This window comes from Anguilla rostrata, chromosome 8 (assembly GCF_018555375.3).
Source record: "Anguilla rostrata isolate EN2019 chromosome 8, ASM1855537v3, whole genome shotgun sequence".
Taxonomy (NCBI): domain Eukaryota; kingdom Metazoa; phylum Chordata; class Actinopteri; order Anguilliformes; family Anguillidae; genus Anguilla; species Anguilla rostrata.
In genome coordinates, this window is record NC_057940.1 from 17,394,401 (window position 1) to 17,419,892 (window position 25,492).

General features: G+C 43.9%; 2 protein-coding genes across 6 annotated transcripts in view; one reads left to right on the top strand and one right to left on the bottom strand.

Annotated features, from left to right (window-relative positions):
• The first annotated feature begins 1,800 nt into the window (after nt 1-1,800).
• On the top strand, nt 1,801-11,808 carry LOC135260986 (metallophosphoesterase 1-like). 4 transcript variants are annotated; one of them, XM_064346773.1, is made up of 9 exons: nt 1,801-2,902; nt 4,312-4,420; nt 5,218-5,321; nt 6,475-6,555; nt 7,690-7,798; nt 8,693-8,830; nt 9,204-9,326; nt 9,759-9,899; nt 10,497-11,808. In XM_064346773.1, the coding sequence occupies exons 1-9, from the start codon at nt 2,655-2,657 to the stop codon at nt 10,680-10,682; spliced, it is 1,239 nt and encodes a 412-aa protein (XP_064202843.1). In that variant the 5' UTR covers nt 1,801-2,654; the 3' UTR covers nt 10,683-11,808. The 4 variants fall into 4 exon arrangements, with proteins under 4 accessions (XP_064202843.1, XP_064202845.1, XP_064202844.1 ...); XM_064346775.1 differs by having other exon boundaries at nt 8,693-8,773; XM_064346774.1 differs by having other exon boundaries at nt 8,696-8,830.
• Nucleotides 11,809-11,899: 91 nt separating this feature from the next.
• Nucleotides 11,900-25,492, bottom strand: part of LOC135260984 (guanine nucleotide-binding protein G(olf) subunit alpha) — a 60,844-nt gene continuing 47,251 nt past the window's right edge. For both annotated transcript variants that reach the window (XM_064346772.1, XM_064346771.1), the window contains 7 exons: nt 17,502-17,556; nt 16,937-17,010; nt 15,977-16,035; nt 15,155-15,275; nt 14,875-15,005; nt 14,242-14,309; nt 11,900-14,032 (listed from right to left, as the gene is read on the bottom strand). In XM_064346772.1, the coding sequence (XP_064202842.1) occupies nt 13,886-14,032; nt 14,242-14,309; nt 14,875-15,005; nt 15,155-15,275; nt 15,977-16,035; nt 16,937-17,010; nt 17,502-17,556 (655 nt within the window). In that variant the 3' untranslated portion in view covers nt 11,900-13,885. The remainder of the gene's footprint in view (nt 14,033-14,241; nt 14,310-14,874; nt 15,006-15,154; nt 15,276-15,976; nt 16,036-16,936; nt 17,011-17,501; nt 17,557-25,492) is intronic.

The window sequence follows — 25,492 nt, forward strand, 5'->3', positions numbered from 1 at the left end:
CACAGATTTGCACAAGATTTTGTGGAAAGGTTGGTCATGAGCCAAAGAAGAGGTCACGTGTTTGTTTGAGGTGGTGTGCGTGGACGCATGCATACATGGATGCATGCACGTGTGCGGTCGCAGCTATTGCGGATTCGCGCTTGTCTTTATGTAACTCCTCATGCCTCCTAGTTTGACTTAACATTACTTTCTGACCTAGCCTATGCTTACTGTGTGAACTGGACTTACTGTGTTCATGGCTATGAACTGTTACATAATGGTTACTGTACCTTATCGAACCTGTGTTTTGTAGTTGGTCCAGTGACCTTCGGTATGCACTTATTGTACGTCGCTTTGGATACAAGCATCTGCCAAATAAATGTAATGTATTGTTACTGTAGTACACATTTCAACAATCCTGCCTTCAGTGTATCACTAAAACCTGAACAGCCAGTCAACATGATTCTTCACTGTGTACTACACAACTATCTGTAATTGTTGGCCCTTTAAAATAACCTTTTATTTTGAGAATATAATATATTCACAAACACTCACATTTTCTAGCCTGTGACCAACGGTACTGTAATGATGGCCTGATTTTGCTTAAACTAAATATGAAGGTGAATATGTACAGTGTATGTGAATTCATGTTATTCCCATACAGATTAAAGAATTTGTGGGTTAAACTACAACAAAGATCCAGTAAACATGAGTCATATAGCAGGATTAGTATAGCTGTAAATAGCTTTCTCTTATGCAAACCCATTTAATTAAAAAGCACATACAGGTAATTATATATATATATATATATATAATTAATTATATTATATATATATATATATATATATATATATATATATATATATATATATATATATATATATATATATATAATTAATGACAGATATTAAAACTATACCAAATTCCATCCAGATATTTTGCATGTTTCCATTTCCTATGAGGTGACTTATAAAATTTCTAGCAATGTTGAAAGAGACAAAGAAAATATTTGGCCTTTTGGCATCTCCTCTGAGGATCAGAACCGTTCTAGTCTTCTAATCACACAAAGTGTGAGATCACTTGAACACTGAACACTATCCATGAACACTGTATCCGCTTAGAAAATGTAGCTTGTCTCTATCCGTTTAAGAGCAAAACAAGCCATTCGTTTTTGTGATCCTATTTGTGGGTGTGATACATTATTTGCGCAACTTATGGTTTATCATTTTTATATGTATCAATGGCCCGCACAGGGTATTTCAGTATAGTGAAATGTATGTCCTTCTCACTCCCATGAAGATGACTTTCTGCCGTTCCTGCTCTGTTTCAAGGATATACTGTAACATAACTTACTCCTGACATAACTGGTTAAAAGAAACGTGGTTGTTATAGTATGGCACCCGTGATTGGGTAGTTGTCCTCCACAAACTGTCCTAACAAGGTGATCAATAGTGGATCAAGACGTCTTTTTGCATGACTTTATTTTTTTGCGCTATAACAAAGTTGCTCGCTGTTAGAATTTATTTCCCCTAGACGTGTATTGGTTTGAGCATAAACATTTATGTGAACATTAAACTAATGTCAAAGTATGTTCCAATTTAGCAGTAAATCGACATTATCTTTAAGGAGGACATCTTTCCTAATTTCTTTTGTCCTATAATCCTGTTAGGTCCCAAAGATTTGAATCTAGGAGCACGCACAAATACAGCTCTCTATAGGGCCTCATTAACTGTCTAATTGGATGAATCCCACTTAAAGCGTTTAAGCGTTTAAGCTTTATAAGGCTCTGCAGCCTCGTTCCGCTTCGCAAAACAACACGTTCTCGAGCTGGCATTTTTTCTTTCTTAGTGCGCATTGCTTTCCTTGTTCGTGTGCTGTGTTTGGATTTGACGATGAAAGTGCTTCAGAACTGTTTGGTAATTTGACATTCGTAAAACGTCATTTACAGCTTTTGCATGCGCTTAGTTGAGCCTCTTGAAGCGGCCGTGGATGGTGGCGCCCCTATCTCATTTAGCTGGAATTGCTGACAACAGATTTGAACCGCTAGTTTGACTGACAGGTGCATTGACTTTTTGGATAGTTTCATCATTAGCAGAAGGTAAAAACAAAAGCACCGGTTTTCCTGCTGATGTTATAACCCTTAGCTGGAAAATGTATTCTTAATTTATATCGTCCTTTGACATCGAGTTGGAGAATCATATTAACACCAATACATCATTCTTCGTTTAGCCTACTTTTACATAATTATATACATATATGGGTTTTAAGTGACGAGCAATAGATCCATGTGACAAAGGCGTCATCTATGTCAATACTATGGAGATGTTTTAAAGCAAAATCTAGCCCGCCTGTCACTTTTTACACGATTATCACTGACCTAAATTTTGAGGCTTGGGGGTGAGAAAAGATGCTTTGAATCATCCGGATTTGTTTGTAATCTGGGTCATGCAATTTATTCTAAATTCGTTTGAGGGCTCATGAGTGGTCTACCTACTGGCTACCGCACTGAAGATGATTTTCGCAGAAAAATGAGCGCAGTCTAAAAATGCATTTCAACGGATGGACATTCATGACAGCAGTCAACATCGAACATTCACCCATAATAATTATTTTGAAGTCTCTCGATTGTATCCAGGCAATTATGCGTTCGTGAAACATTATAGTCGCTAAAAATAATGCCAGGACTGAATGGCAAATGGAGTTCCCTCATTTTTGTCGTTTGGACCGTCAGTTGCGCATTTATATTTTGTGAGTATTTGATATATTATCCAGCAATTTTTCAGTGTGCTTGGCCGGAGATGGATCGTGCACCAAGCGGAGAAAGCAGAGACCGGGAGCCTGTTCCAATTCTCCGCGCTTTGATCCTTTCGGATACACATCTCTTGGGAGCTATCAGGGGACACTGGTTCGACAAACTCCGAAGGTCAGTCTGTGAAATTGACAGCTACTCAGACTTTCAGTACGCGCGTAATCTCACTCGCATGACATTCCACGGCTCTAATTTAGGTATAAACCTACCGAGGTTAGAAAAGGCGAGAAGAAAGGTCTGACATAAAACGCAACTGACAGTAGGCTACCGAACGTTTTTCCTGCCTTTTTGGTAGATCTGATGAGCTCCCTCAGCTATTCTCAGTGGCTGTACAAAAAGCTCTATGACAACCCCCTCCTAGATTTATTTTGGCTAGAAATCTAACGGGAGTAGCGAGCTACTCCGTTAAGCAAAGGAAGGGATCATAGATTTAGATTAATCTATTTTTAAATAGACACACGTGTAGCAATCATTGTGTCCTAATATAAATTTCTATAATTGAAATGCGTTAGGTCGAAATATTGGAATGAAATTCAATCATGTGGAACACGAAGTAGATTGTGGAATGTACCAGCCTATCCGCGCGTAAATCGTGATTTAGTTGCAATGAATGTAAATTCGAATGTATTCTAGTAATAGATTATTTCAAGTCACAAATCTAGTTCATACAACGCGATTCCACTTTACCCGACAAAGCAATTCGGAAACATATTTGAAGGTGTTTCGCGCTATTGTTTCTAACGTTTCAGTTTAATTCTCTAGACATTGCAACGGAAATATATCTATCGTCTGCAATTACATATTCACTATGTATGTATTCACATGTTCAGGACTATCAAATACACGCAGATTATTTCGTTCAAAGAGATAGTGTAGGAAATTTAATCAGGAACGAGGATATTTAGTCGTCTGTGATTTTGACTTAATGACGTAAATAAATAACATTTTATTTAGTTTGCAGCAGTTCGTGTCTGTGTCAAATATAAAACAATAAATCAATCAATGCGTTGACATACGTCTACATCTCTTTCACAGCGTTTGGCAGAAGGCAGAGAAGATCGATGCGCAATTGAATTAGACGCACGTTTACTTTTCATCAGAGCATAATGCACGGCATGGCAGTCACACATTGTATCTTGTCAGTATTTTTATTTTGTGCTCCTGCTTCAAACGACGATGTATTTCAGCGAGGGTGGCTCAGCTGTAAGGCCTATCTTAAAAGGGAGGAAATGACAGAAATAATACAGTTTTAAAGAACGTTAGACGCCTAATAGTGTAGCTACAAAATACAGAAAATGACACACGCGAAACCAAGGAATTCAGAAATCAGTTTTAAACTAAATTATCGACCGAAGTGAGGGTCATTCATTGGGGTGATGAAGCGACGACAACCTGAATGGTTATAAAAGAGATAAATCGGAGTGATTATGTAAGCGCTTAAACAGAGATGGGAAGCAAACTGATTGGAATTGACTGTGTGAAAAACAGAAGGGCCTGACTGACAGGGGTCTTGGGTACTCCAGGGAGTGGCAGATGGAGAGGGCTTTCCAGACGGCGATGTGGCTACTGCGGCCAGAGGTGGTCTTCATTCTTGGAGACATCTTCGACGAGGGAAAGTGGAGTTCCACAAAGGTGCGTTCTTCTATGTTGAATATTTATCGCATCTGTGTTATGCACTGAATGTGCGTGCACAGGACTGTACGTAGATGTCAGTCAGAAGATATACAGAAAACGTTTATGGAAGAATTTGGTTGCACATAACTTACGTACAAGAGCTATGGTGACGTGGTTGGAGAACTGGACTTGTGGCTAGAGGGTTACCAATAACGGTTGGTGTAATGTGTGCTGTTATATCCTCGACCATGGATATTAGCCTGTACTTAAATTAAATATCCAATGACTTTTGGATATTTGTTTCAATTAAATGTCCGACTGTAAAGGCAACAATTTATGCTACACAGGATATGCATTTAATATGGTCTGAATTAGTAATGGCAAAACTATAATAACAAAACGATTCTGCTCTGCAGAACAAGGATGGGGAAGGGGCTTTCCAAATGTGCAAATGAAAATCACCAATTTTAAACATGAAAAATGGTTGATGCGAGGAAGTACATAATAACCTTATAATCTGTGATTCAAGTGCTTCACTTATAAAAGTTCTATGTGTACTTTTGGCAGGATTTGATTTCTTCTTTCTTTCCTATAAATGTAAATGACATCACACAATCAGGTATCAATCGATTTTAATTACCTTAGAGCAAAGTTCTTGACACCAGTTGTTAAAGAAGAAACGTTTCATAAAATGGCAGTCTTTGTCATTTTAAATTATCTTTAAGGCTAAAGTTGCATATAGGCTGAAATATTAGACAGAATTGGTGCAGCTACTTCAAGCAACATGAAAGAAATGTCTCTCACCTCTTGCTCAGAACTGGGACGATGACGTCCGGCGCTTTCACAAGATGTTCCGTCACCCAAGAGACACAGAGCTGATTGTTCTTGTTGGGAACCACGATGTCGGCTTCCATTCCGAGTAAGTTTGAAGTAAAAAAGTAAAAATTCAAATGAGTAAATAGCTCTGAGTTTGGTCGGGAAAAAATAATTCGACGGTGTGGTTTGTTGGAACAAGAATTTTAGCCCAAATTTGTGGAAATCTGAATTTCCGTTCTGAGGAGATGTGATTATGAAGTCCTCTGTGATTAGGCGAACGAGGAGAGAAACTGCAAACCGTTCTTAATATTTTTTATAGCTTTTAAAATAGTTTTTTGGTTTTAAGGTTTTTTAGAGTGAGCCACAGCTCAGCCTCTCTTAAAGAAACCTCGCATTGATTTATCTGTGTTATCTAAATATCAACCGACTTTAAAGGTGCCTTTGGCATCTAAGATTCTTTAAAAGATTATTGCTCTGCAGCTTCTAGCTATTGTTGTCAGCAATAACATTTTTGACAAATTCCAATCAGGTTTCCACCAGTTGCACTGCACGGAAACTGCTCTGCTTAAATTGACTAACTACTTATGAGTATGGATGCTATCCATTTTAGTGCTACTTGATTTGAGTGCTGCATTCAACACCACTGACCATTCCATTTTACCGGATAGTCTTGGGCATTCTCTTGTTTCACCATTGATTGATTGTCCTCCTACTCATCAAACAGATGTTTTACTGGTAACTGTGCATGCCCTTCTGCCCCTCTGACATGCGGGGTTCCCCTAGGATCAATTCTGGGTCCTAATATTTTATTTGTTAATTGTTTTGAATGTTTTGCAATCCATGTGAAGCACCTTGTAACTTTTTTTGATAAGAGCTATATAAATACATATTTATAATAATAATAATAATAATAATAATAATAATAATTCTTATTATTAAATAGTACAATTCTGTTATATGATGGTACTTCATATCATATTATAGATATACAATTCCTGGCCCTTGGACTTCGGTGACTATTAACTACCAGCAAGTACTCCATAGAGTTGTTCATAGAGTGAAGGTTTGGAGCCAAAGATAATTTTTTGCTTGGTACAGTATAGTTTCATAATATGCATTATATTCTCTCTATGTAGTGTATACTCTATAAATAGTATATGCTGTACATGCAATATTCTCTCTGTGCTGTATATTCTGTATTTGCAGTATATTCTCTATATGGCAGCTGACTGCATCCATTCATTTCCCTCCATCAGGATGAACTGGTATAAGCTGCAGCGCTTCGAGAAGGTCTTCAATGTCACCTCTGCCAGAATGGTCACTAGGAAAGGAGTCAAGTGAGTGCACTGACCTCAAAACTCTTAAAATCTCTCACTTTTGAAACCCACATTAAACTCAGCTGTCAAAACCATCCGCACTTAGCTTTTAATCATTCTAAAGACAGCTGAGATTTTACAGGACAGATTGCAGTAATTTTACTCAGTTGCTCACCTGAGTTGGCCACGCAAAATGTAGAAATGACAGTGCCAGTGTGGCACAGGCACAGCAGTTTGGAAACTTCCTCTCAGAAGGCCAAATGTTCAAATCAAACTCACGGCAGTACTGATGTATCCTGAAGTGTGGTAGTCAGTATTAGTATAGCAGTAGTCCAAAAAGATTTAAATAAAATCCACAAGTGGGCGGAAACCTGGTAAATGAAATTCAGTATAGCCAAATGTAGAGTTTTGCATGTGGGAAATAAAAACATTAGGCAGGATTATTTCATGGGAGGAACAAAATTGGAATGTGCTCAACTTGAAAAAGACTTGGGAGTAATGGTTGATCAAAGCCTTTCAGGTTCTAGGCACTGTGCTGTAGCAGTAAAAAAAAAAAAAAAGCCCAACATGACACTGGGATATATAGCCAAAAGTATTGAGTACAAATCCAAGGAAGTTATACATTTGTTAGACCACACTTAAAGTATTGTGTGCAATTCTGGAGACAGTACCACAAGAAAGATATAGAGGCTTTGTAAAAGGTTCAAAGAAGAGCAACCAAATTGATTCCTGAAAGATAATAGCTATGAGGAAAGAAAGATGCTTAATCTCTCCTAGTTAAAGGAGACTCAGGGATGATTTGATAGAGGGTTTTAAATACATAAAGGGGATCAACGGTCTACAAGAGATTATTTAGGTTGAGTTCTGTTAGTAGAACAAGGTGGCATACATGGAAATGAGCAAAAGCTAAATTCCGTACAGACATTAGGAAGAATTTTTTCATGCAGGGAACAGTCAATGTGTAGAATAGCCTGCCAGGCCACGTAGTAGAGGCAGAAACTCACTAGTCCATAGGTAATCAGAGCACTAGGTACAATTTAGTTGGTAAAATGCATTTGGGTTGAATGGCCTGTTCTCATCGTTATGTATGTTAGCAGTATAAATTATTAATAATAATAATAATAATAATAATAATAATAATCCTTTTTGAGCCAGTTTCCTGCTGGTGAACAGTGTGGCCTTGCACGGGGATGGCTGCCCCATCTGCCAGACAGTAGAGAGTGAGCTCCTTCGCCTTTCCCAGGACCTCAACTGCTCTCTGCAGGTGGGCATCAACAAACACACATATACAGACATTCACACGCACATAGACACACACACAAACACATTCACACATGCATGCATGCACGCACGCACAGACTGAGATACACACAATCACACACACAGACATTCACACGCACATAGACAAGCACACACAAACAAACACATACACACATGCACGCACACAAGCATGCTGAGATAGACACATACACTCATAGACACAAAAATGCATGCAAGCACACGCAGGCGCAGATACACATGAACACACACACAGACATTCATGCTCGCACACACACAGACCAAGATACACACAAACACATATACATGTATGCAGACAGACAGACACACAAAAAAGGGTGATTGGATGGGTGAGGGTTGTAGATTAGCAGATAGTGTTTTATGTTTCTGGATGTCACAGAAGACTAACAAAAACCCCTTTTACTATCATGGATCACTGTGTCTGCTTTTCACCGGAACTTCAACACATATCCAGAGCTGATTATGGGACCTTCATATGGCTGAGAAGGTCCTTGAATTTGTGTGGGAACCCAATAATGTTTGGGTAACTGGAAATGCTCCATGAAGGCAGTATGTTTGACCTGCAGGGAGTGCACTGGTGAGTCTGAACAGTAAATATCCAGCTAAGACGTGCACTGTTCGGGACATAAAGGATTAAGCCACGCAGGCCGCACTGGACCAGGCTTCTGTCGAGCACATAAATTACGTAACGACATAATGCACTATTTTAACACCAGCGCGAGAACAATGGAGCTATAAATGACTTTCAATTAAGTGCTTTAAGGTAATCTGCAGGGAGCAAAGACACTCTGGGGAATGAGATTTTACTGAAGACCACCTTCAGGGCGTTTTGTTAGTGTTACACACTTCTGTTATTTAGCAGAGCATGCAGGCAGCCCCCATGGCAGAAGACTGCAGCGATGCCCGGTGGCTCCCCTTCTCCCGGCCTGTCATCCTGCAGGTAGGCCAGCAGGGCTGCAGAGGGCAGCGGAGGGAACTGGCACACTTGCGAGTCCCGGTAAGGGCCCTGCCTCACCAGCATAAGGCGGCAGATTGAAACTCCCAGGGGGCAGTGCTGCTGTTACCCTGTGCTTCAGTTAAACTGTCAGTAAATATCAGTGTACACGAATAAAGGGCCTGCTCTGTTAAGGTGCCAAGAATAAGCCTGTCTGCTAGACAAAGAATGGATTTTGTATTTGCCATTAATTAGCTGTGTATTAGAAACATTTCCCTCACAAATGCACATGTTGTACAGTGTACAACTAAGGAGATTAAACCCCTCCCCCCCCCCCCAACTCTAAAGACTCCTTGTTCAGAACGTTGGCGTCAGCCAAATATGTTCTGGAACATTCACACTCGCAGATCTGTCCCTGTGCCCTTCCGCTTCACAGCATTACCCTCTGTACCGAGTCAGTGATGCCACCTGCACAGGACAAGATGCCACCCCACCCGAGCATCGCCACCTGCTGTTCAAAGAGCAGTATGACGTGCTCTCTCAGGAAGCCTCTCGGAAGGTAAGATGCTCAGGGAAGAGGACACAAGAATATATTGTTAACAATTTCCTTTTAAATTCGGTTTTCTGATCCTTGAGAATTATTTTTAGAAGTACATATAAATAAATAAAATGGAAAAATCTTCCCATGACAAACCAGAATGACCATTTCCACCCTTCGATACAGAAATTGTTTTTAAGCTAAACTTTTTACAAAAATTAGCCATGCCATCATTCAGTAAATGTTTGTGATGGAAAAGTGGGATAAAATGTGTTTGGTAGTGATTTTATGGTTAGAATTCACTATTAAAATAAACTAATCAATAAAAATACACTTCAAGATTGAACGTCGCTGTTAATTTTACAGGAATCTCAGCATAAGCAGGTTTGCAGGATGTCAGTGCGAGCGGGGGTGTGTCCGTTCACAAGGCCCCACCCATCTCCTCTCCCGCAGCTTCTCTGGTGGTTTCAGCCCCGCCTCATACTGAGTGGCCACACCCACAGCGCCTGTGAATTTCTCCATGCAAACAAGTACCCCGAGATCAGCGTTCCCTCCTTTAGCTGGAGAAACCGCAACAACCCAAGCTTCATCCTGGTAACTAAGACTGTTTAAACTACAACTCCAGCATCATCCTGGTAACTAAGACTGTTTAAACTACAACTCCAGCATCATCCTGGTAACTAAGACTTTTTAACTACAACCCCAGCTTCATTCTGTTAACTAAGCCTTTTAAAACTGCAACACTAGCTTCCTCCTGGTTACTAAAACAATTTAAACTACAGCTTTTTCCTGGTAAGGCTTTTTTTAAACTAGAACCATAGCAGGCCTGGGGCCAAAGGAAAGAGGCAAAGAGACTATCCAGTGACAGACAGTCCAAATGAAAATAACGTATGTGGTCTCTTAATCGGTTTGCATGTAGCGATCAATTAACTGCAAGAGCCTTGTTGTACAGAGTACAGCAGCTCCCTGATGAGTTTAGGATTTCAGTTAACAGACCGCAGCAACATGCCTGAAGGAGCAAGCCCCAGACATCCAATCAGTGGTCCAAAAACACAACAAAGGCCATTAAACCTGCCCACTGTGCCACGGACACCTGATATTACGGATATCAATTCTATAGCAGAGGGTCAGGAAAGCAAAGGTTTGGCTTGCTTGCGGATTTGATCTTGAATATCACTGTGTGTCCTGCAGGGCTCTTTCTCCTCTGCCAGCTACATGCTGTCCAAGTGCTTCCTCCCCGAGGAGAGCACGGTTATCACCATCTACTGCAGCGCTGGAGCCGCCGTCCTGCTGCTACTGCTGCTGCTGCACCTCCACACAGTCCGCTGCACCCTGCAGCTCGCCGGCTGCCTGCTGGCCAAGCACAAGACTGTCTGACTCCGCCCCTCAGCCCTCTGGACCAATAAAAGCACACATACTCTCCCAACTTATTCCTTCTGGCCCAAAAGCAGCACATGTACCCTTCCCCATTCCTCCCTGTGGACCAATAGAAGCACTCATACCTACCAGCTATTTCCCTGTGGACCAAAAGAAGTACATATACCCTCACACATTCCTCCCTCTGGACCAAAAGAAGCACATGTACCTTCCCACATTCCTCCCTGTAGACCAAACAGAAGCACACAAACCCTTCCCCATTCCTCCCTGTGGACCAAATTAAGCACACATACCCTTCCCCATTCCTCCCTGTGGACCAATAGAAGCACACGTACCCTTCCCCATTCCTCCCTGTGGACCAATAAGAGCACATGCCACTCAAACAGTGGTCAGAAATGCAGGGAACCAATGAAAGCAAACAAGCACCTCTAGCCTCAAAGCGAGTACGAGCCCCAGATCCTGTCCACTGCTTTGCGTGGGCCCTCATCGTTCTCTCTGCACAGCGGAGCATCAGCCTGAAACGACAGTCGAGTATATCCAACCCTATCGAGTTTGGATATTCAGCATCTGAAAAAGGGGAGTTTGCCCTACCACACACCTGCTGAATAAAAGCCTCTAATGAACCCACTTCAGACAGGTACTCTGGACCCTGGGGGTACCGGACTAATAGAGGAAAATGCCAAACCGGGGTTTGTACAACTCAGCTTAATACTACAAAATGGCCAGCTAATTACCAACACCAAGTGAGAGACAAGCATGAAGACACAATGAACCCATGTACAACATGAAGCATTACGGTGGATATGAAGTATTACAGTGGACATGAAGTAGCACAGTGGATATTTATTATGGTGGATATGAAGCATCATGGTGGATATGAAGCATCCTGGTGAATATGAAGCATCATGGTGGATATGAAGCATCCTGGTGAATATGAAGCATCCTGGTGAATATGAAGCATCCTGGTGAATATGAAGCATCATGGTGGATATGAAGCATCATGGTGGATATGAAGCATCCTGGTGAATATGAAGCATCATGGTGGATATGAAGCATCATGGTGAATATGTATTGTGCCAAAAATATTGGTGCCAAAAGTTATTTATATATTTTCTTAAAAGCCAAACTGCATCAGTTGTTATGCTGTGTAGGATTTGCATAAAATGGTTTAAGAGAAATATTCACACAAAATATCAAATTCTGCACTGAAAATAAAATCAAGTCTTCTAATGTGCCGCTTTATTAAAAGAAAATAAAAATGTCATTTTTTTGTAATTCTCAGGTTTACACACCTCACTTTCTCTCTTACTATATACTTGCACAATAAAAGCTGCTGTTGGTTCTAGGAATGAAGATCCTATCTAGGGGCGCGCGCACATTCACAATGTCTCTGAATGACCCAAGAATTACCAAATCTCACTTGCATTTATTCTTCTCACTCTAGACATGCTTATGTATGTGTGTATGTATACACATTTACTCTGTGGACATACATAGGTATGTATACACCTAGGCACACACATATTTAAACATGTGAAATTGTACATATATATTTATATAGATCTATAAATTTACATGTACACACATTTATAAAAAGCACAGACGTACACTCACGATGCGCCGTGAGTGTATGTATGTTTCATGTACACGTGCACGCACTCACACACACCCGCGCACACACACTCACGCACACACACACACACACTCACTCACTCGCGAGCACGTGTACATTTCTCTGGCGTACTTCATATGGAAAAGTTGGTTCCTATTAAAACACCAGGTTGCAAATTTGGACACTTCAAATGGATTCCAATGTTTTAAAGCTGAGAATCAAAAGGAAAACAAAAGGAAAAAAATGAAGGCATGTCACTGCAACATCTGGTCGTCACTGTAGGTAAGTGGTTCATTTGCATAATGTATACAGGATCTTTTTTCCCTAATTTTTTTAAACTTTTCTTTTTTTACTAAAGAGCATTTCCTTTTTTATAAACCAGAAAAAAACTAAACTCTACAGAGAAAATCCCTACCGCAGTCTCTCCTGCTGATAGAGTGACATCAAGCTGTACAGCGCAGTCAAAAACATACTTACATCTGAGCTCATTGTACAGGTACAGCCATAATCAAGGCACAAAGATCTTCTACAAGTAGATTTTTTTCTTCAATAAAGTTGTACAAAATAATATTACATTTTACAGTCTGTACAAGATAAATCAACCTTGCACAGTCTGTACAAGATAAAACAAAACAAAAAAAATATAATATATATATATATATTTATATTTATATATAGGACTGTTGTCCAAGAAGATCTAAGCTAAAAGGATCATCTGTGGACAGGTCAAAGTGAGTGTGGTAGTTTTTCTTTCCTAGACACAATAGGCAGAAAGCAGCGACTGTTCTAAGGCCCGAGGTACAGAGTTTCAGAGTCCCAGTTACCTCCTGTCCCCCCCCCCCCCTCCCCACACACACCCCTCACCCCCCCCCCCCCCCACTTCACTTCTGTGCCTCGAGTCAGCTTAAAAGAGGAGGTCGGTAACTTCACAGTCGACCTGCAACTCGGAGCGCTAAAAACCGTGACAGTATTAAATATTGTGGTGCTACATGGTGTGTATACTTCTGCAACAGTATTTAAATAACCTGATGCAAAGTGCATTCAATCTTTTTTCTTTCTCACTTCCCCCGCCCCATTAAGTACTCTTCAGTGTCGATTAAAGATGCAGAGCCCACACGAGGTTACTGTAGGTCACTAGGTGTGCCAGGTCGGAGGCTGGGCGGGCCCCAAGGTCCCGCCCCCCTCTCAAAGGGGAGGAGTCCGACAGGTGCTCCTCAAACACACCCAACCGCTGGTCAAAATGAAAAAAAAATGAAAAAAAAAGAAACAAAAATGCTTCTGGTCCAAGTCCAATGACATCACAAATGACAAAAAGCAAAAAAGGAGGTAGCCAAAGGCTTAGTGGAATGACACAAATAAAGATGTGGTAAAGAAATAAGCAAACAACTTTTCCCCACTCTAACTCAGCAGAACAGGGACTGAGAATGGCTTCAATTAAAAAAGGAAAAAAACCCCCAAAAAAACAGCAACCAACAAAACAAAAGTAAAAAGAAGGGTTTGACACACTTCAGTAGTACTGTGTCCCCGTCAGCGGACGTCGGTTTTGGGAGAGGAGCTCAGATTTTTTTAAAGCAGGTGGGTCGTTCCTCCATCACAAGAGTTCGTACTGGCGCAGGTGCATCCTCTGGATGATGTCGCGACAGTCGTTGAAGACCCGCCGGATGTTCTCCGTGTCCACCGCGCACGTGAAGTGGGGGTAACAGTAGTGCCTGCCGTCGCCGCTCGCCGTGCTGATCCTCTGTGACACACAGGAAAAGGTGGAGTCAGGGCATGCGCTATGAGGTCGCACAGACAGGAAGTGGGCATTTCGGCACGCGGTTTCACACGCACTTGCACACACGCGATGCAGATATTTGCGCACAGAGACGTGCACCATCGCGCGCACACACACACACACACACACACACGCACACACACACACACACACACACAAAGGAAAGGACATACTAGAAACTCATCTCGGATGAAAAACTTGGCCCTCGTCACTTTTGGATCTTCACCAGGATCAGGGGTCGCTGCAAAGGAGGAAAGGCCAGCGATTAAAAAGCCAGCAAACGAGCGGAGGAGAGAACCCTGCTGTGTGTCCACAGACGACAGGAAGGGGATTTTAGAAACCTTAAATCAAAGCTTGACATCATCCCACGCTTTTTTGTTATTCTTCATGGGCAAGTGAAGGCAGTTTTAAATATTTCTGTTCTGCACTACTGACTCTCTTTGCTTACTCCAATAAAAATAATTGATGTCAAAAGAATTTAATTACATACTATCAGAGGAGTCTTGACACTTAAAATGTCACAGAAAATGTATGTGAAATATGAAATATTAGTTTATAAACATTTATAAGGGACACTGCATGCCCTGTTAAACATCCATTGCTACGGTACTGGCCTTGGTCTCATCCCCTTCATTACTATGCATAAGCATTATCCAATTAGAAAGCTTCAGCTTCAACGACAGACAGACGCCACTTTCAGCGTTAAGAAAATGATTTCTGCACGTGGTTAACCTGAAGAATCTGTGGTCACCCCCCTAGAGAACCTGTGGTCACCCCCATATCCTCAGACGCCCTCGAGCACGTACCTTCGGCTGGTACGGTGTAGCGGGTGTATTCAGGAAAGTAGTCTTCGATTTTGGACTTCCCTGCTAATACCTTCTCAGCCAGCATGTCCTGCTTGTTGAGGAAGAGGATGACTGAAATAGTCCGTAGCCACCTGTCAGACAGAAGAAGCCACAGTTACGCCACTTCTCTCTCTCCTCTGAGGCCGCGTGCCGTGGTCGCCGGCGGCGACGCCGGACGCGAGACAGTCGCCGGGGACAGCGGCTCGCTATAGCGGCTCGGCCCGAGGGGAAGGAGCCTCACCTGTTGTTCCAGATGCTGCGGAACAGGTCCAGCGCCTCCCGTAGCCTGTTGGTGTTGTTGTCCTCCCTGATTACCATATTGTAGCTGCTGCTCGCATAACCTACAAATAGAGGCCGGACGTCTGGGGTGGAGATAAGCAGAGAGGAGGAAGAAGAGAGAAACAGAGAAAAGAGAGAAACAGGAAGGAAAGGGGAGTATATAGCGCAATAATGGCTTAAACCTCTGAGAACAGGCATTCTCAGTAGTAACGACTGAATAGTACTTCAAGTAAAACAGCCAAGACAAGCTATGCACGCATAAATGGGGAGAGTTACAAAGGGATCCTCAGACTTAGTCATGACCAACCACTCATTTCATAGCAACTTCGTATTGCATACCACTGAGAAATTCAGAACCGGAGGTGCACTGTAGGCACCCATATGACCACCCCGGGGGCAAGGCCCGGCCAATCAGATCGTTTAGCCCCCTTAGTTTGAACGTGATGCATAAAATAATTCTAAACTGTTATGGATTTGACCGGGAGCGGCCTGTCATGGGGAGGAGCGGTCGTGCTAACCGCTCTGGATGAAGTTGACCGCGGGCGGTTGGGCAGCCTTATGACCGTGTCGCTACATTAATCGCCGGGGAACTCAGGGCTTGCCCTCACCTTTGCATGCTGCTCTAGCTTATGAGTTTCCATTTAAGAGAAAACGCAAAAAAAACCCAGTCATGTGTTTAAATACCGAATGTGAAACGCGCTTGAGGTGGAAAACAAGGAAGTTCATTTTAGTACCAAAAGGACACATGGAAAAACCTGTGAGAGGGTGAGGGGATCCAACTCACCATTAAAGCACTGAATCCACTTCCTCCTCTCGTCTCGCTGACCTCCCACGTCAAACATGCTGAGAACAGAGAAGCACACAATCCACCAATCACACGGCTTATTTGGAAGGCGAGCCAATCAGGGCATTTTTCCATCTGAGAATCTGCCATGATTCCAGTTAATCCAGAAATTCAAATCCATTCAAACTGATGTTACTGATTTACTTTCTCAAGGTCTTTATCCAATGGAAGACTGTTGGAAATGTGGCTGCTCAATCTGGATGATTATAAAGAAATGAGTGCAAGACATAGAGCCACCATTTCAGTTCTCAACCTGTAATGAATATTTACATTACTCAGAAGCTTTGCTTACCATTTCCAACTAATTATAATGGTTTCCTTGACAATAAAAACAGGTAAAAATTAACCATGATTTAGAAGCTCTGAAGGGCTGTACTCTTTTCCTGGTTGTAAAATTACATTAGCGCCCTCTTGTGTACATACTGAACAATTACAGAGGACAAAACATTAACAATAAAAGGTTTACATAATGCCGTTAATGTTTAAAAAATACCACTGTTCCTTAATGAAACTACCTGTCACATTCCTCTCAGGCACATCTACGCCCTGATTTATGAAACCTGAATCTAAGATATTAATTTGTCTTCCGGTAATTCCAGCCAAAAGACATGCTTGGCGAAAATCGTTACAGCAGCCATTTAAGCAGTTACGGAGGATGTGTGTGTTAAGAAGAATTCAATTTGACACAATGCCAAGCAAGAATGTGGATGGAGGTTTGTCTCAGAGTGACGGAACCTGTTCCCTGGACCAGTCAAAGCTGCCAGCCTATCCTATACGCTGGGCTGAACCTACGCTGTTTCACATCCGTGTATGACAAGACCTTCTGTTTCCAGGATTAAGGAACTCTTTTCTAGGGGGGATATTACTGCATGGGAATAAGAACACAGCAAACACACTCACTGAAAGTTGACTTTGTCGACTTGAAATCGCGTTTCGAAAATCCCTGAAGTCAAGACTCGGCATCGCAGCAAGTCCTGGAAGGAGGAGAGGCAGGAGAGGAGTTATCCACACGCTAATTCTCTCAGTGGTGCAAGAGACATGGAGCAAGGACTACAACCTGGCTTTAAAAACCACTGAAGCAGTTTCTGTGGAAAACACACAAACTTACCAAAAGCCTGCTCAGATTTAGCAAGGTTTCGTGAATGGGTCTTTTAAAAGTAACCAACTTGGAGTGAGCTTGCTACATTCGACCCAACTCCCTGGAGTTCCTTCCTGTTAATTGATCGGTTTCATGCCTTTGTGACATAGCCATGCATGCTAAATGACACATTTTAATAACTGATTGACAACTGATGATTCTTCAGACTGCAGAAGAAGTCTGTTGTGCAATTTATCCATTGCGGATAAATGTTAAGACATCAAAATAGACAGAGCATAAATAACTAACCTGCCAGTACACATCAGATGTGAAATCCATAAATATACTATTCTTACAAAGGCAAACATTTTAAGAAAACAACTTTACCTGATCTGTTGGTGTGTAGTCAACGTGTCCTACAGAGTCAATTCTGTCCAAAAAGCTGTGGGGGAACAGAAACAGAAAGGGATATCAGCACAGGTGGAAAATACGGTTTCAGAAATGGATTCGCACAATTCCTCAGCCAATTAGCTACCCTAACTAATTATTGAAGTTACCAGGCTGAGTTCTTTAACAACAGAAAACAACAATCGCACACCAGACAGCCCAAAAACCATCCCAGTGTTCCTCATAATAATTACACAAACAGATGAAAAAGGCAGATAATGCATTTCACAATGCCATGTGAATGTTTCTGATAGCAGGCAGGATGGAAAGGCCCATCAAAACCACTGTGTATATCGATTACGTTTGACCCAGAAGGACTGCTGGATACATAATATCCCTGGGGAACATCCCGGAGCAGCAACGGGGACACTGTGGTGTAGGAGGTGATGGCTTTCAGCTGAGACACAAGAGCGGGGTTCTGAGTCAGCACAGTCATTAACAGATCCCAGGGCACTCATCGCTGGGGGGGAGGGGCAGGGGGTGTCCTGGTCAAGCTCCAAACCCGGGCTCATGTGGGCGCTGTGAATGGAGAGCTTTGGATTCAGCCCGCAGAGCTACAGCACCGAGACACAGGCTGTGAGGGCCTGTTACCATGGCACTGCTTAGACCCCCTCCCCCAGCGTGCCTTCAGCTGAGCGTCACCATATGGTGGTCGCTGCCGCCTGGGCCCGCATCAGGCTACGAGGCTCAAGATGAGCAGGTGGGAAAGGAGGCCGAAATCCCGCCACGTGCCATCTGAAGGCCCTCTGCACTCACAGGGTGTGGGTTCAAATCCTGGATGCGGAAGCGTCGTAACCGTGACAATACAGCTCCTTCAGTGTGTAAGTAAACAGAATCAGCATAGCAAATTAATGCACCATGACACCCCAGCAGTCAGAGCACATCTCTGTAGTGAGACGGGGTGAGGGGCAGTATACCAGATACACGCTGCATCAAAAGCGCAAACTGTGTCTGAGGCGCCCCCGGGGACGGCATCGGGCACTGCGACTCCAGCGGAGCCATTTTGTGACGCGTGGAGTGCTGCGCCAGCAGAGGGCAGGCTACCACAGGCCAGGCTATTTCTGTCCGTCTCCATGTGCCCGATTACATAAGACTCCACTGTGTCACAGTCAGAGAGCTGCAGGACCAGGAGGACCGGCGCTGGCAGGGCCCACCCATCGCAGGGAGGGCTGGTGTGCAGCGGCTGGGGTGGAGTGGGGGGAAGAGAGCGAGAGCGAGAGCGAGAGAGGGGGAGAGAGATGGGAATCGCTCACGTCGCTGCCCCCAGCGTGACCCCGCCGCTGGTTTGAGGGTCGCGCTGGGTTTCCAGGTCAACCGTGCCCACCCCCCCGTGGGGTTACCGTGGAAACGGGGCGGCCAGGGCCCAGGATGTTCCACTGGCCTCCGCAGCTTCCCTAACCCCTGACGGAGGCCCAGCCGCGTGAAACCACGATGACTCGTTACTGTGTGTGTGTGTGTGTGTGTGTGTGTGTGTGTGTGGGGGGGGGGGGAGGGGGGGGCAGCGGTTAGGGGACACATCACACGCCCCTCCCCCAAACAGCTGGTGAGCTCCAGCCACTCCCCCATTCCGGCCACTGACTGCACAGTCTTGTCATTACTCATTACTCGTGACCTTTGGGTTGCTCTCTGAACCCTGGACCGTATGGCTTCAGTCATGGAATGGACATGATCCAGATTAATAATCCGGACAATCTAAACACGTTATAGATATGCTGATCAGACGTGATATTGAGACGGTCTGATGGGAGGAAGCGCACATACAGCAGCTGATGCTGGTCACAGAGCCGACTGAACAGTGCTTGGCGTGTAAAAGAACGTTCCCTGGATTTGCTTTCCAGCTTTAACTCTTAACTTTGCCTTTGACAGCAGCTGTGTGACTCAGACAACCTTCATGTCAATGACAGTGGGCGGAGACCCGTGTGCTCATTTGATAATTGTGTTGACTTTTTACAAACAGCGGAGCATCTTTAATTAGCGGAGGGGGGAGGGGATCGATAGTTTCCATATTTTGAATGGCAGTGCGGAGCGGCCTGTTTGCGCACCAGAGCTGCACTCGCAGCACACGGCTGCAGCAGCCAGGAAACACTGAACCCAGCGTCTTCACACGCACGCTACTTATTTATGTAAAACATTTCATTAAAAAATGAAATTCATAAATGCCATCTTCCTTTGTGTTCTAAAGTACAATGGCAAGCTCCCATGCATCTCTGGTGTTCTAATGTACAGAACCTGTGAATCTGCTGTCTGCTCTGCAAGTGCACATTCTCACAAGATACAAAGCACTCACTAAACAGAGAGCAGAGCTCCATGGGAATGTTTGATATTTGGTGCTGGCCTACTTGTGTATGTAAGTATACTAGTGGTGTGCCTCTGATAGACACATAAAACAGCAACAGTGTGATGAGGTCAGTTTAACATGCTGAGCGCTGGGGAAACAAAGGTAAAGCACTTCATTTCACTATGTTTAATCAGTTTTCCCCATTCACACTTTTTATTCTTGTGATATTTAAAATTTGGCTGACGCCACAAAAATGTGTCTAACGGCAAAATATAATTCACTTCACAAAACAATTAGTAAAGGAATGGAGCAGTTTAAAAAAGCACAGCAGTGGAACATCGTCCTTCTCCTGCGTGGTGTGAAAAAGAGCGAAGTCTCATCTCTGCTGCTTGAAACCCCTCCGATACGAGAGCATGTGAGCAGGGATGCTCAGCCGCTCACCGATTCCCATCGATCAGGGTCTGCTAGCAGGCCTCGGCATCGCAGGCTACGTTAGCCTGCGCTAAGAGCTCGGAGGCCAGCGCCAGCGCTGATTTACTGGCTCAGCGCGGAGCGAGGAATTCTCGCCGCCGCCGCGCGTCCCCCCTTTCGCTCGTCCCCGGGCTCGAGTAAAGAGACCCAGTTTACACCAGGAAGGCTCAACTATTTAACAACCTGACAGAAACATTAAACAGATTTAAATACGCATGGCAAAAAATGATATATTCGTCCACAGCTGGAGAGGAGCCTTCTAAATATAACCCAGAGAATGGATACCCTCCTAAAAGCCTGATTATACAAACCAAAATCGTATAAACAAACGTACCTGCTCTATCTCAGCCGAAGGAATAAATAGTTCAAAACATACATTAAGCAGTCTTGGTTTAGAAAACTACTGCGGAGAACTGGAAAGTTGTTCTGGAAAGCACGCGTTATGTCATAACACCATATTACAGATAGTCATTTCTATAAATGACTATCCAAAATGTCAATTTCCCATAAATACAACTGATTCCAACCCCAGACAATGCCAATTATTAGGCTGACCAAAATACTAAATAATTATGCATTCTATTTCATCGGTTTAAAAGGAACATTAACAAATGTTTAGTCTACTGCAACACAAAGAAATCTACATTGCTGAAACCATTTGTTCTGACTGTCTCAATTCATTAAATTTTTTTAAACCTACAAAAGACAAATAATTCCACATAAATTAACCCGATAAGTACTTTAAAAAAATCTGAGGGAATTATTTTGGCTATTTAAAAAAATAAATATAAAAACTGTACTTGAAAAAGTATCTTTCATCAAGTTCTTGAATCCTGTGCCTGTGAAACTGGCCTCAGATTCTTCCGGAAGCCTTTGCTGTAAGATTCTGACCATACAGGGGAAACAGACATGGGCAGCAGCTGACTTCCTGATAATCAGCTCTGTACAGTCGCACTGTCCTGGCTGCTGAACCAAAAGCTTCAGAAACAGTGACCTCCAAGGCCACTGAACAGCACCTCTCACTACTATTCTGTACATAATATCACAAGCTAAACCTGTACACAAGATCACATTGCAATGCAATGTAAGTGCCCTTGCTCATATTTAATACATTTTTATGTATTTCTTTTTAAAAAACAGGACTGTCCGAGTTCCTGACACTGACAGTAGTGATACAGCAGTTCCTCTGACTGCCACCAGAGGGCGCAAGTCCTCCCTGCAGCACGCAGCCCTCTTCCGCTGACCCTGCCTGCTTTCAGCAGCTGGGTTCCCATGGAAACCTCGGCAGTCGCGCGATACCACTCCTCTTCCTTAGCTTGGCCACGCTCGGCTCCCTCCGCTTCCAGATACCAGCTTCGCCCTTTTCTCTCTCCCGTCTCTCAGGTACAGCCACAATTTAACCAGTGGGGGAGTCTCCCTGCTGTCTCTGCTCTTCGGCTGTGTGTGCGTGTGCGTGCGTGTTTGTGCGCGTGCGTGCGTGTTTGTGTGTGCGCGCGTGCGTGTTTGTGTGCGCGCGTGCGTGTTTGTGTGTGTGTGTGTGTGTGCGCGTGCGTGTTTGTGTGTGCGCGCGTGCGTGTTTGTGTGCGCGCGTGCGTGTTTGTGTGTGCGCGTGCGTGTTTGTGTGTGCGCGTGTGCGTGTTTGTGTGTGTGTTTGTGTGTGCACGTGCGTGTTTGTGTGTGTGTTTGTGTGTGCACGTGCGTGTTTGTGTGTGTGCGTGCGTGTTTGTGTGTGCGCGTGCGTGTTTGTGTGTGCGCGTGCGTGTTTGTGTGTGCGCGTGCGTGTTTGTGTGTGCGCGTGCGTGTTTGTGTGCAGTGCGTGTTTGTGTGCGTGTTTGTGTGTGCGTGTGTTTGTGTGTGGCGTGCGTGTTTTGTGTGTGTTTGTGTGCGCGCGTTTGTGTCGGCGCGTGCGTGTTTGTGTGTGTGTTTGTGTGGCGCGTGCGTGTTTGTGTGTGTGTTTGGTGTGCGCGTGCGTGTTTGTGTGCACGTGCGTGTTTGTGTGCGTGTTTGTGTGTGCGTGTGTTTGTGTGTGCGCGTGCGTGTTTGTGTGTGTGTTTGTGTGCGCGCGTTTGTGTGTGCGCGTGCATGTTTGTGTGTGTGTTTGTGTGCGCGCGTGCGTGTTTGTGTGTGTGTTTGTGTGTGCGCGTGCGTGTTTGTGTGTGTGTTTGTGTGCGCGCGTGCGTGTTTGTGTGTGTGTTTGTGTGTGCGCGTGCGTGTTTGTGTGCACGTGCGTGTTTGTGTGCGTGTTTGTGTGTGCGTGTGTTTGTGTGTGCGCGTGCGTGTTTGTGTGTGTGTTTGTGTGCGCGCGTTTGTGTGTGCGCGTGCATGTTTGTGTGTGTGTTTGTGTGCGCGCGTGCGTGTTTGTGTGTGTGTTTGTGTGTGCGCGTGCGTGTTTGTGTGTGTGTTTGTGTGCGCGCGTACACAACTCCTTTGGTTTAGACGCTAGCAGGATTTTCATCTAAGAGATTTCTACAGATATAGGCAGATACAGGCACAGTGATTTGGTTAGGCTTCACATGTGCAGTCAGTTTCTTTCCATTCCCAGAAAGTTATATGAATTTCAACAGTAGCAAAGCAGGATTAGTTCTATGATGGGTCTTTGAAAGTGTAGATTAATTTCATTGTTGGACTTGCTCAGGCAGTGTATAAAACATTAATATTTTGGTATTCGGACAAAGACATAGTTTGCTTTTAATCAGTGAGGAACTATGTGGACAGAGATACAGTTGTTACATGCACTGTGCAATTTGTGCTCTTGATGTGATTTGTGTTTTTTGCATATGGGCAAGACATAAAACACCCGCTGCTAGTGTTGGCGCAGGGTGTCCTGGCACCTATGCAGATTAAATAAAATCAGCCCCTACAATGCAAAAACAAAAAAAGTTAATCTTAACAAGTACTTTAGTCTTATATTTAGATTTAAAATCTTATTTCTGTTACCTTTTTTCCTAAATAAGACTTAAAGATTTCCAATGGGCAAAGACAATTTCACTGGCCAAGCAAAAAGTAACCAAAAACGAGCTAATATTTTCTGCACAACAAAATCATGTCCAGCTCTTCTCTGGTGCCACTGGCTGCACAGAGCAGATGGTGCTACTCGCTCAATTGGATGAAGCCTAGACAGCACAGACCAATCAGGAGAGCTAACATTAGGGGGACTGGAGTAAACTTAAGCAGTAAGAGACAGAAAGACGGTCCAGACTCAGGCCTTCGCTAGCTGTGAGCCTAAACTGGGCCAGGCGGTGCCGTGCTGATCCTCTGAGGACTCGGAGACTGGTCAGTGAGGTCACTTCTTTGGAAACCCGGAAAAGGGACAAACTCTGTGCTGTATAAGCGGAGTTGCCCTCGACAACCCCGCCCTCGGCATACGCACCGGCCTTTCTGATCATGTGACCAAGGGCATTTCTTTACCCCTCTTTACCCCGCAGGGCCTGGTGGTTAAGTCCCTTTTTCAAGGGTTTTAACAGTGTCCCAGCCAGGATTGAACCCACAACCTTGGGGTTTACAAGCCCAGCTTCCTAACCACTACGCCACACCACACAAGGGAACTTGTAGTCAGCGACCTGAGGGTGGAATTACTTTTCTTCCTCATCAGAGACCCTCGCGCACAGACTGTACTGTACTTTCTGGGGCCAGCGAGGTACCTGCAGCCCTGGGAATGCGAGCGCAGAAGCATGCGCAGGAGCATGCGCCGTGCATGCCCACAGAAGCCCTCCGGCCTGGGGGAACTGCATTCTGTGGGCCTAAAGAAGGCCTCTGACTTTGAACGACTGCGGAAGGCGCTGACAAATGAAAGTGTTCGTCGTAAATTCACGCGAGCCTTTTAAGATCGCAAACGTCACCTGAAAGTTCTGCAACTGGAGGTCAGCAGCTGTGTCCAAGAACAAGATCACCCCAAGTAAATAAATCTTCAGTATTCCACCCCCCCTCCTTTATTGGGTGCTGAGTGGGGGAGCCTGAGATTACCACAACATTTCTGTCACAGGGAGCATTTCGCTTATATGCTGACTTACTAGTGCAAAGGCCAGAACAAGAGGATTTGAACCAGAAACGTGGGAGCAAAACCAGTCTGGAACACCGAGTAAAGCTTTAACCCTTTGAAGAGTAGGTTTTATGGAATGTTTTTTCAAAATTCGATGTGTGTTCTAGAACTCCATTGCTTTCAATTACCAGTAATGATTATTATATCAGTATTAGAATGATCAATTCAGAACATTCTAATTGCATAATAATCTGTGATCTCATACTTTAGAAAGTAAATGGTGAAATCAGACAAAAAAAAAAAAAACATGTAGATGTGTCAACATTATTCAGACTAGCAATCCCCCCACTTGTCAAAAATTACACAAACGGTGATATTATGCATTTGCTGTAATGTTACAGAAAGGTAGGGATTAAAAGGTTGATAATCTGGGTAAGGGGTAATCTGCGTCTAGCAGAGGCAGGAGGCATTATGGGGAACAGGAAATGGATGCCAGGCTAGGGCTGCACTTAATCTTGGACCAACTTGGATGGCAGGGCGACCTGAAAAAGACGGTACCAAATCAGAGGGTAAAAATCATGGACAATTAAAGACCCGGAAAGCGTGCACTTTAACCGAGTGACAAACCGCTGGCGAACTCGGGGTTGGGTTAACGGCTTTAGAAGCTCAGCATCTCTCCCGAGCCTGGCTCAGGATTCTCGGTACTCAAACTGCTACTACTGAATCTAGAGAGCTGCAGTGATTAAATATTTTGTTCAACGACACATGGACAGAATGTTTGATCGGAAATAAATTTCCATGTCACATCTTTCCATAAACGAACTCCGATTCGTTCCAAACAGAACATTCCAATCCAGAAAATTGCAATATAAAATCTAAAATGGAAGATTCCAATATAATAGAAAATAATTATCCCCCGGTACAGAGGGAAGTGACCCAAACAGATTTGCTGGGTGGCTCATAACCGACAGACTGATTCCACAGGGGCTCAGACAGAGCAGTTGCGTGCGGTATGATCTCTTTTCCAGGCCGCAGCCATCAGGTAACATGCCGGCTCCTGCGTCTGTTATCTCTGGGATGCAAAGCGCCCCATATGCAAATCACTCCGGGGCCTGTTCTCACCGGCGCTACCTCCACTCCAAGCCTTTAGCTGAGCACGGGTGCGAAAACATGAACAACTCAATCACATATTCAGCCCTGGTT

Coding starts and splice junctions, on each gene's coding strand:
- LOC135260986 (XM_064346773.1), top strand. CDS start 2,655: ATGCCAGGACTGAATGGCAAATGGAGTTCCCTCATTTTTGTCGTTTGG. Junction 2,903..4,311: donor TGGTTCGACAAACTCCGAAG/GTCAGTCTGTGA, acceptor TGGGTACTCCAG/GGAGTGGCAGATGGAGAGGG. Junction 9,900..10,496: donor ACAACCCAAGCTTCATCCTG/GTAACTAAGACT, acceptor TGTGTCCTGCAG/GGCTCTTTCTCCTCTGCCAG.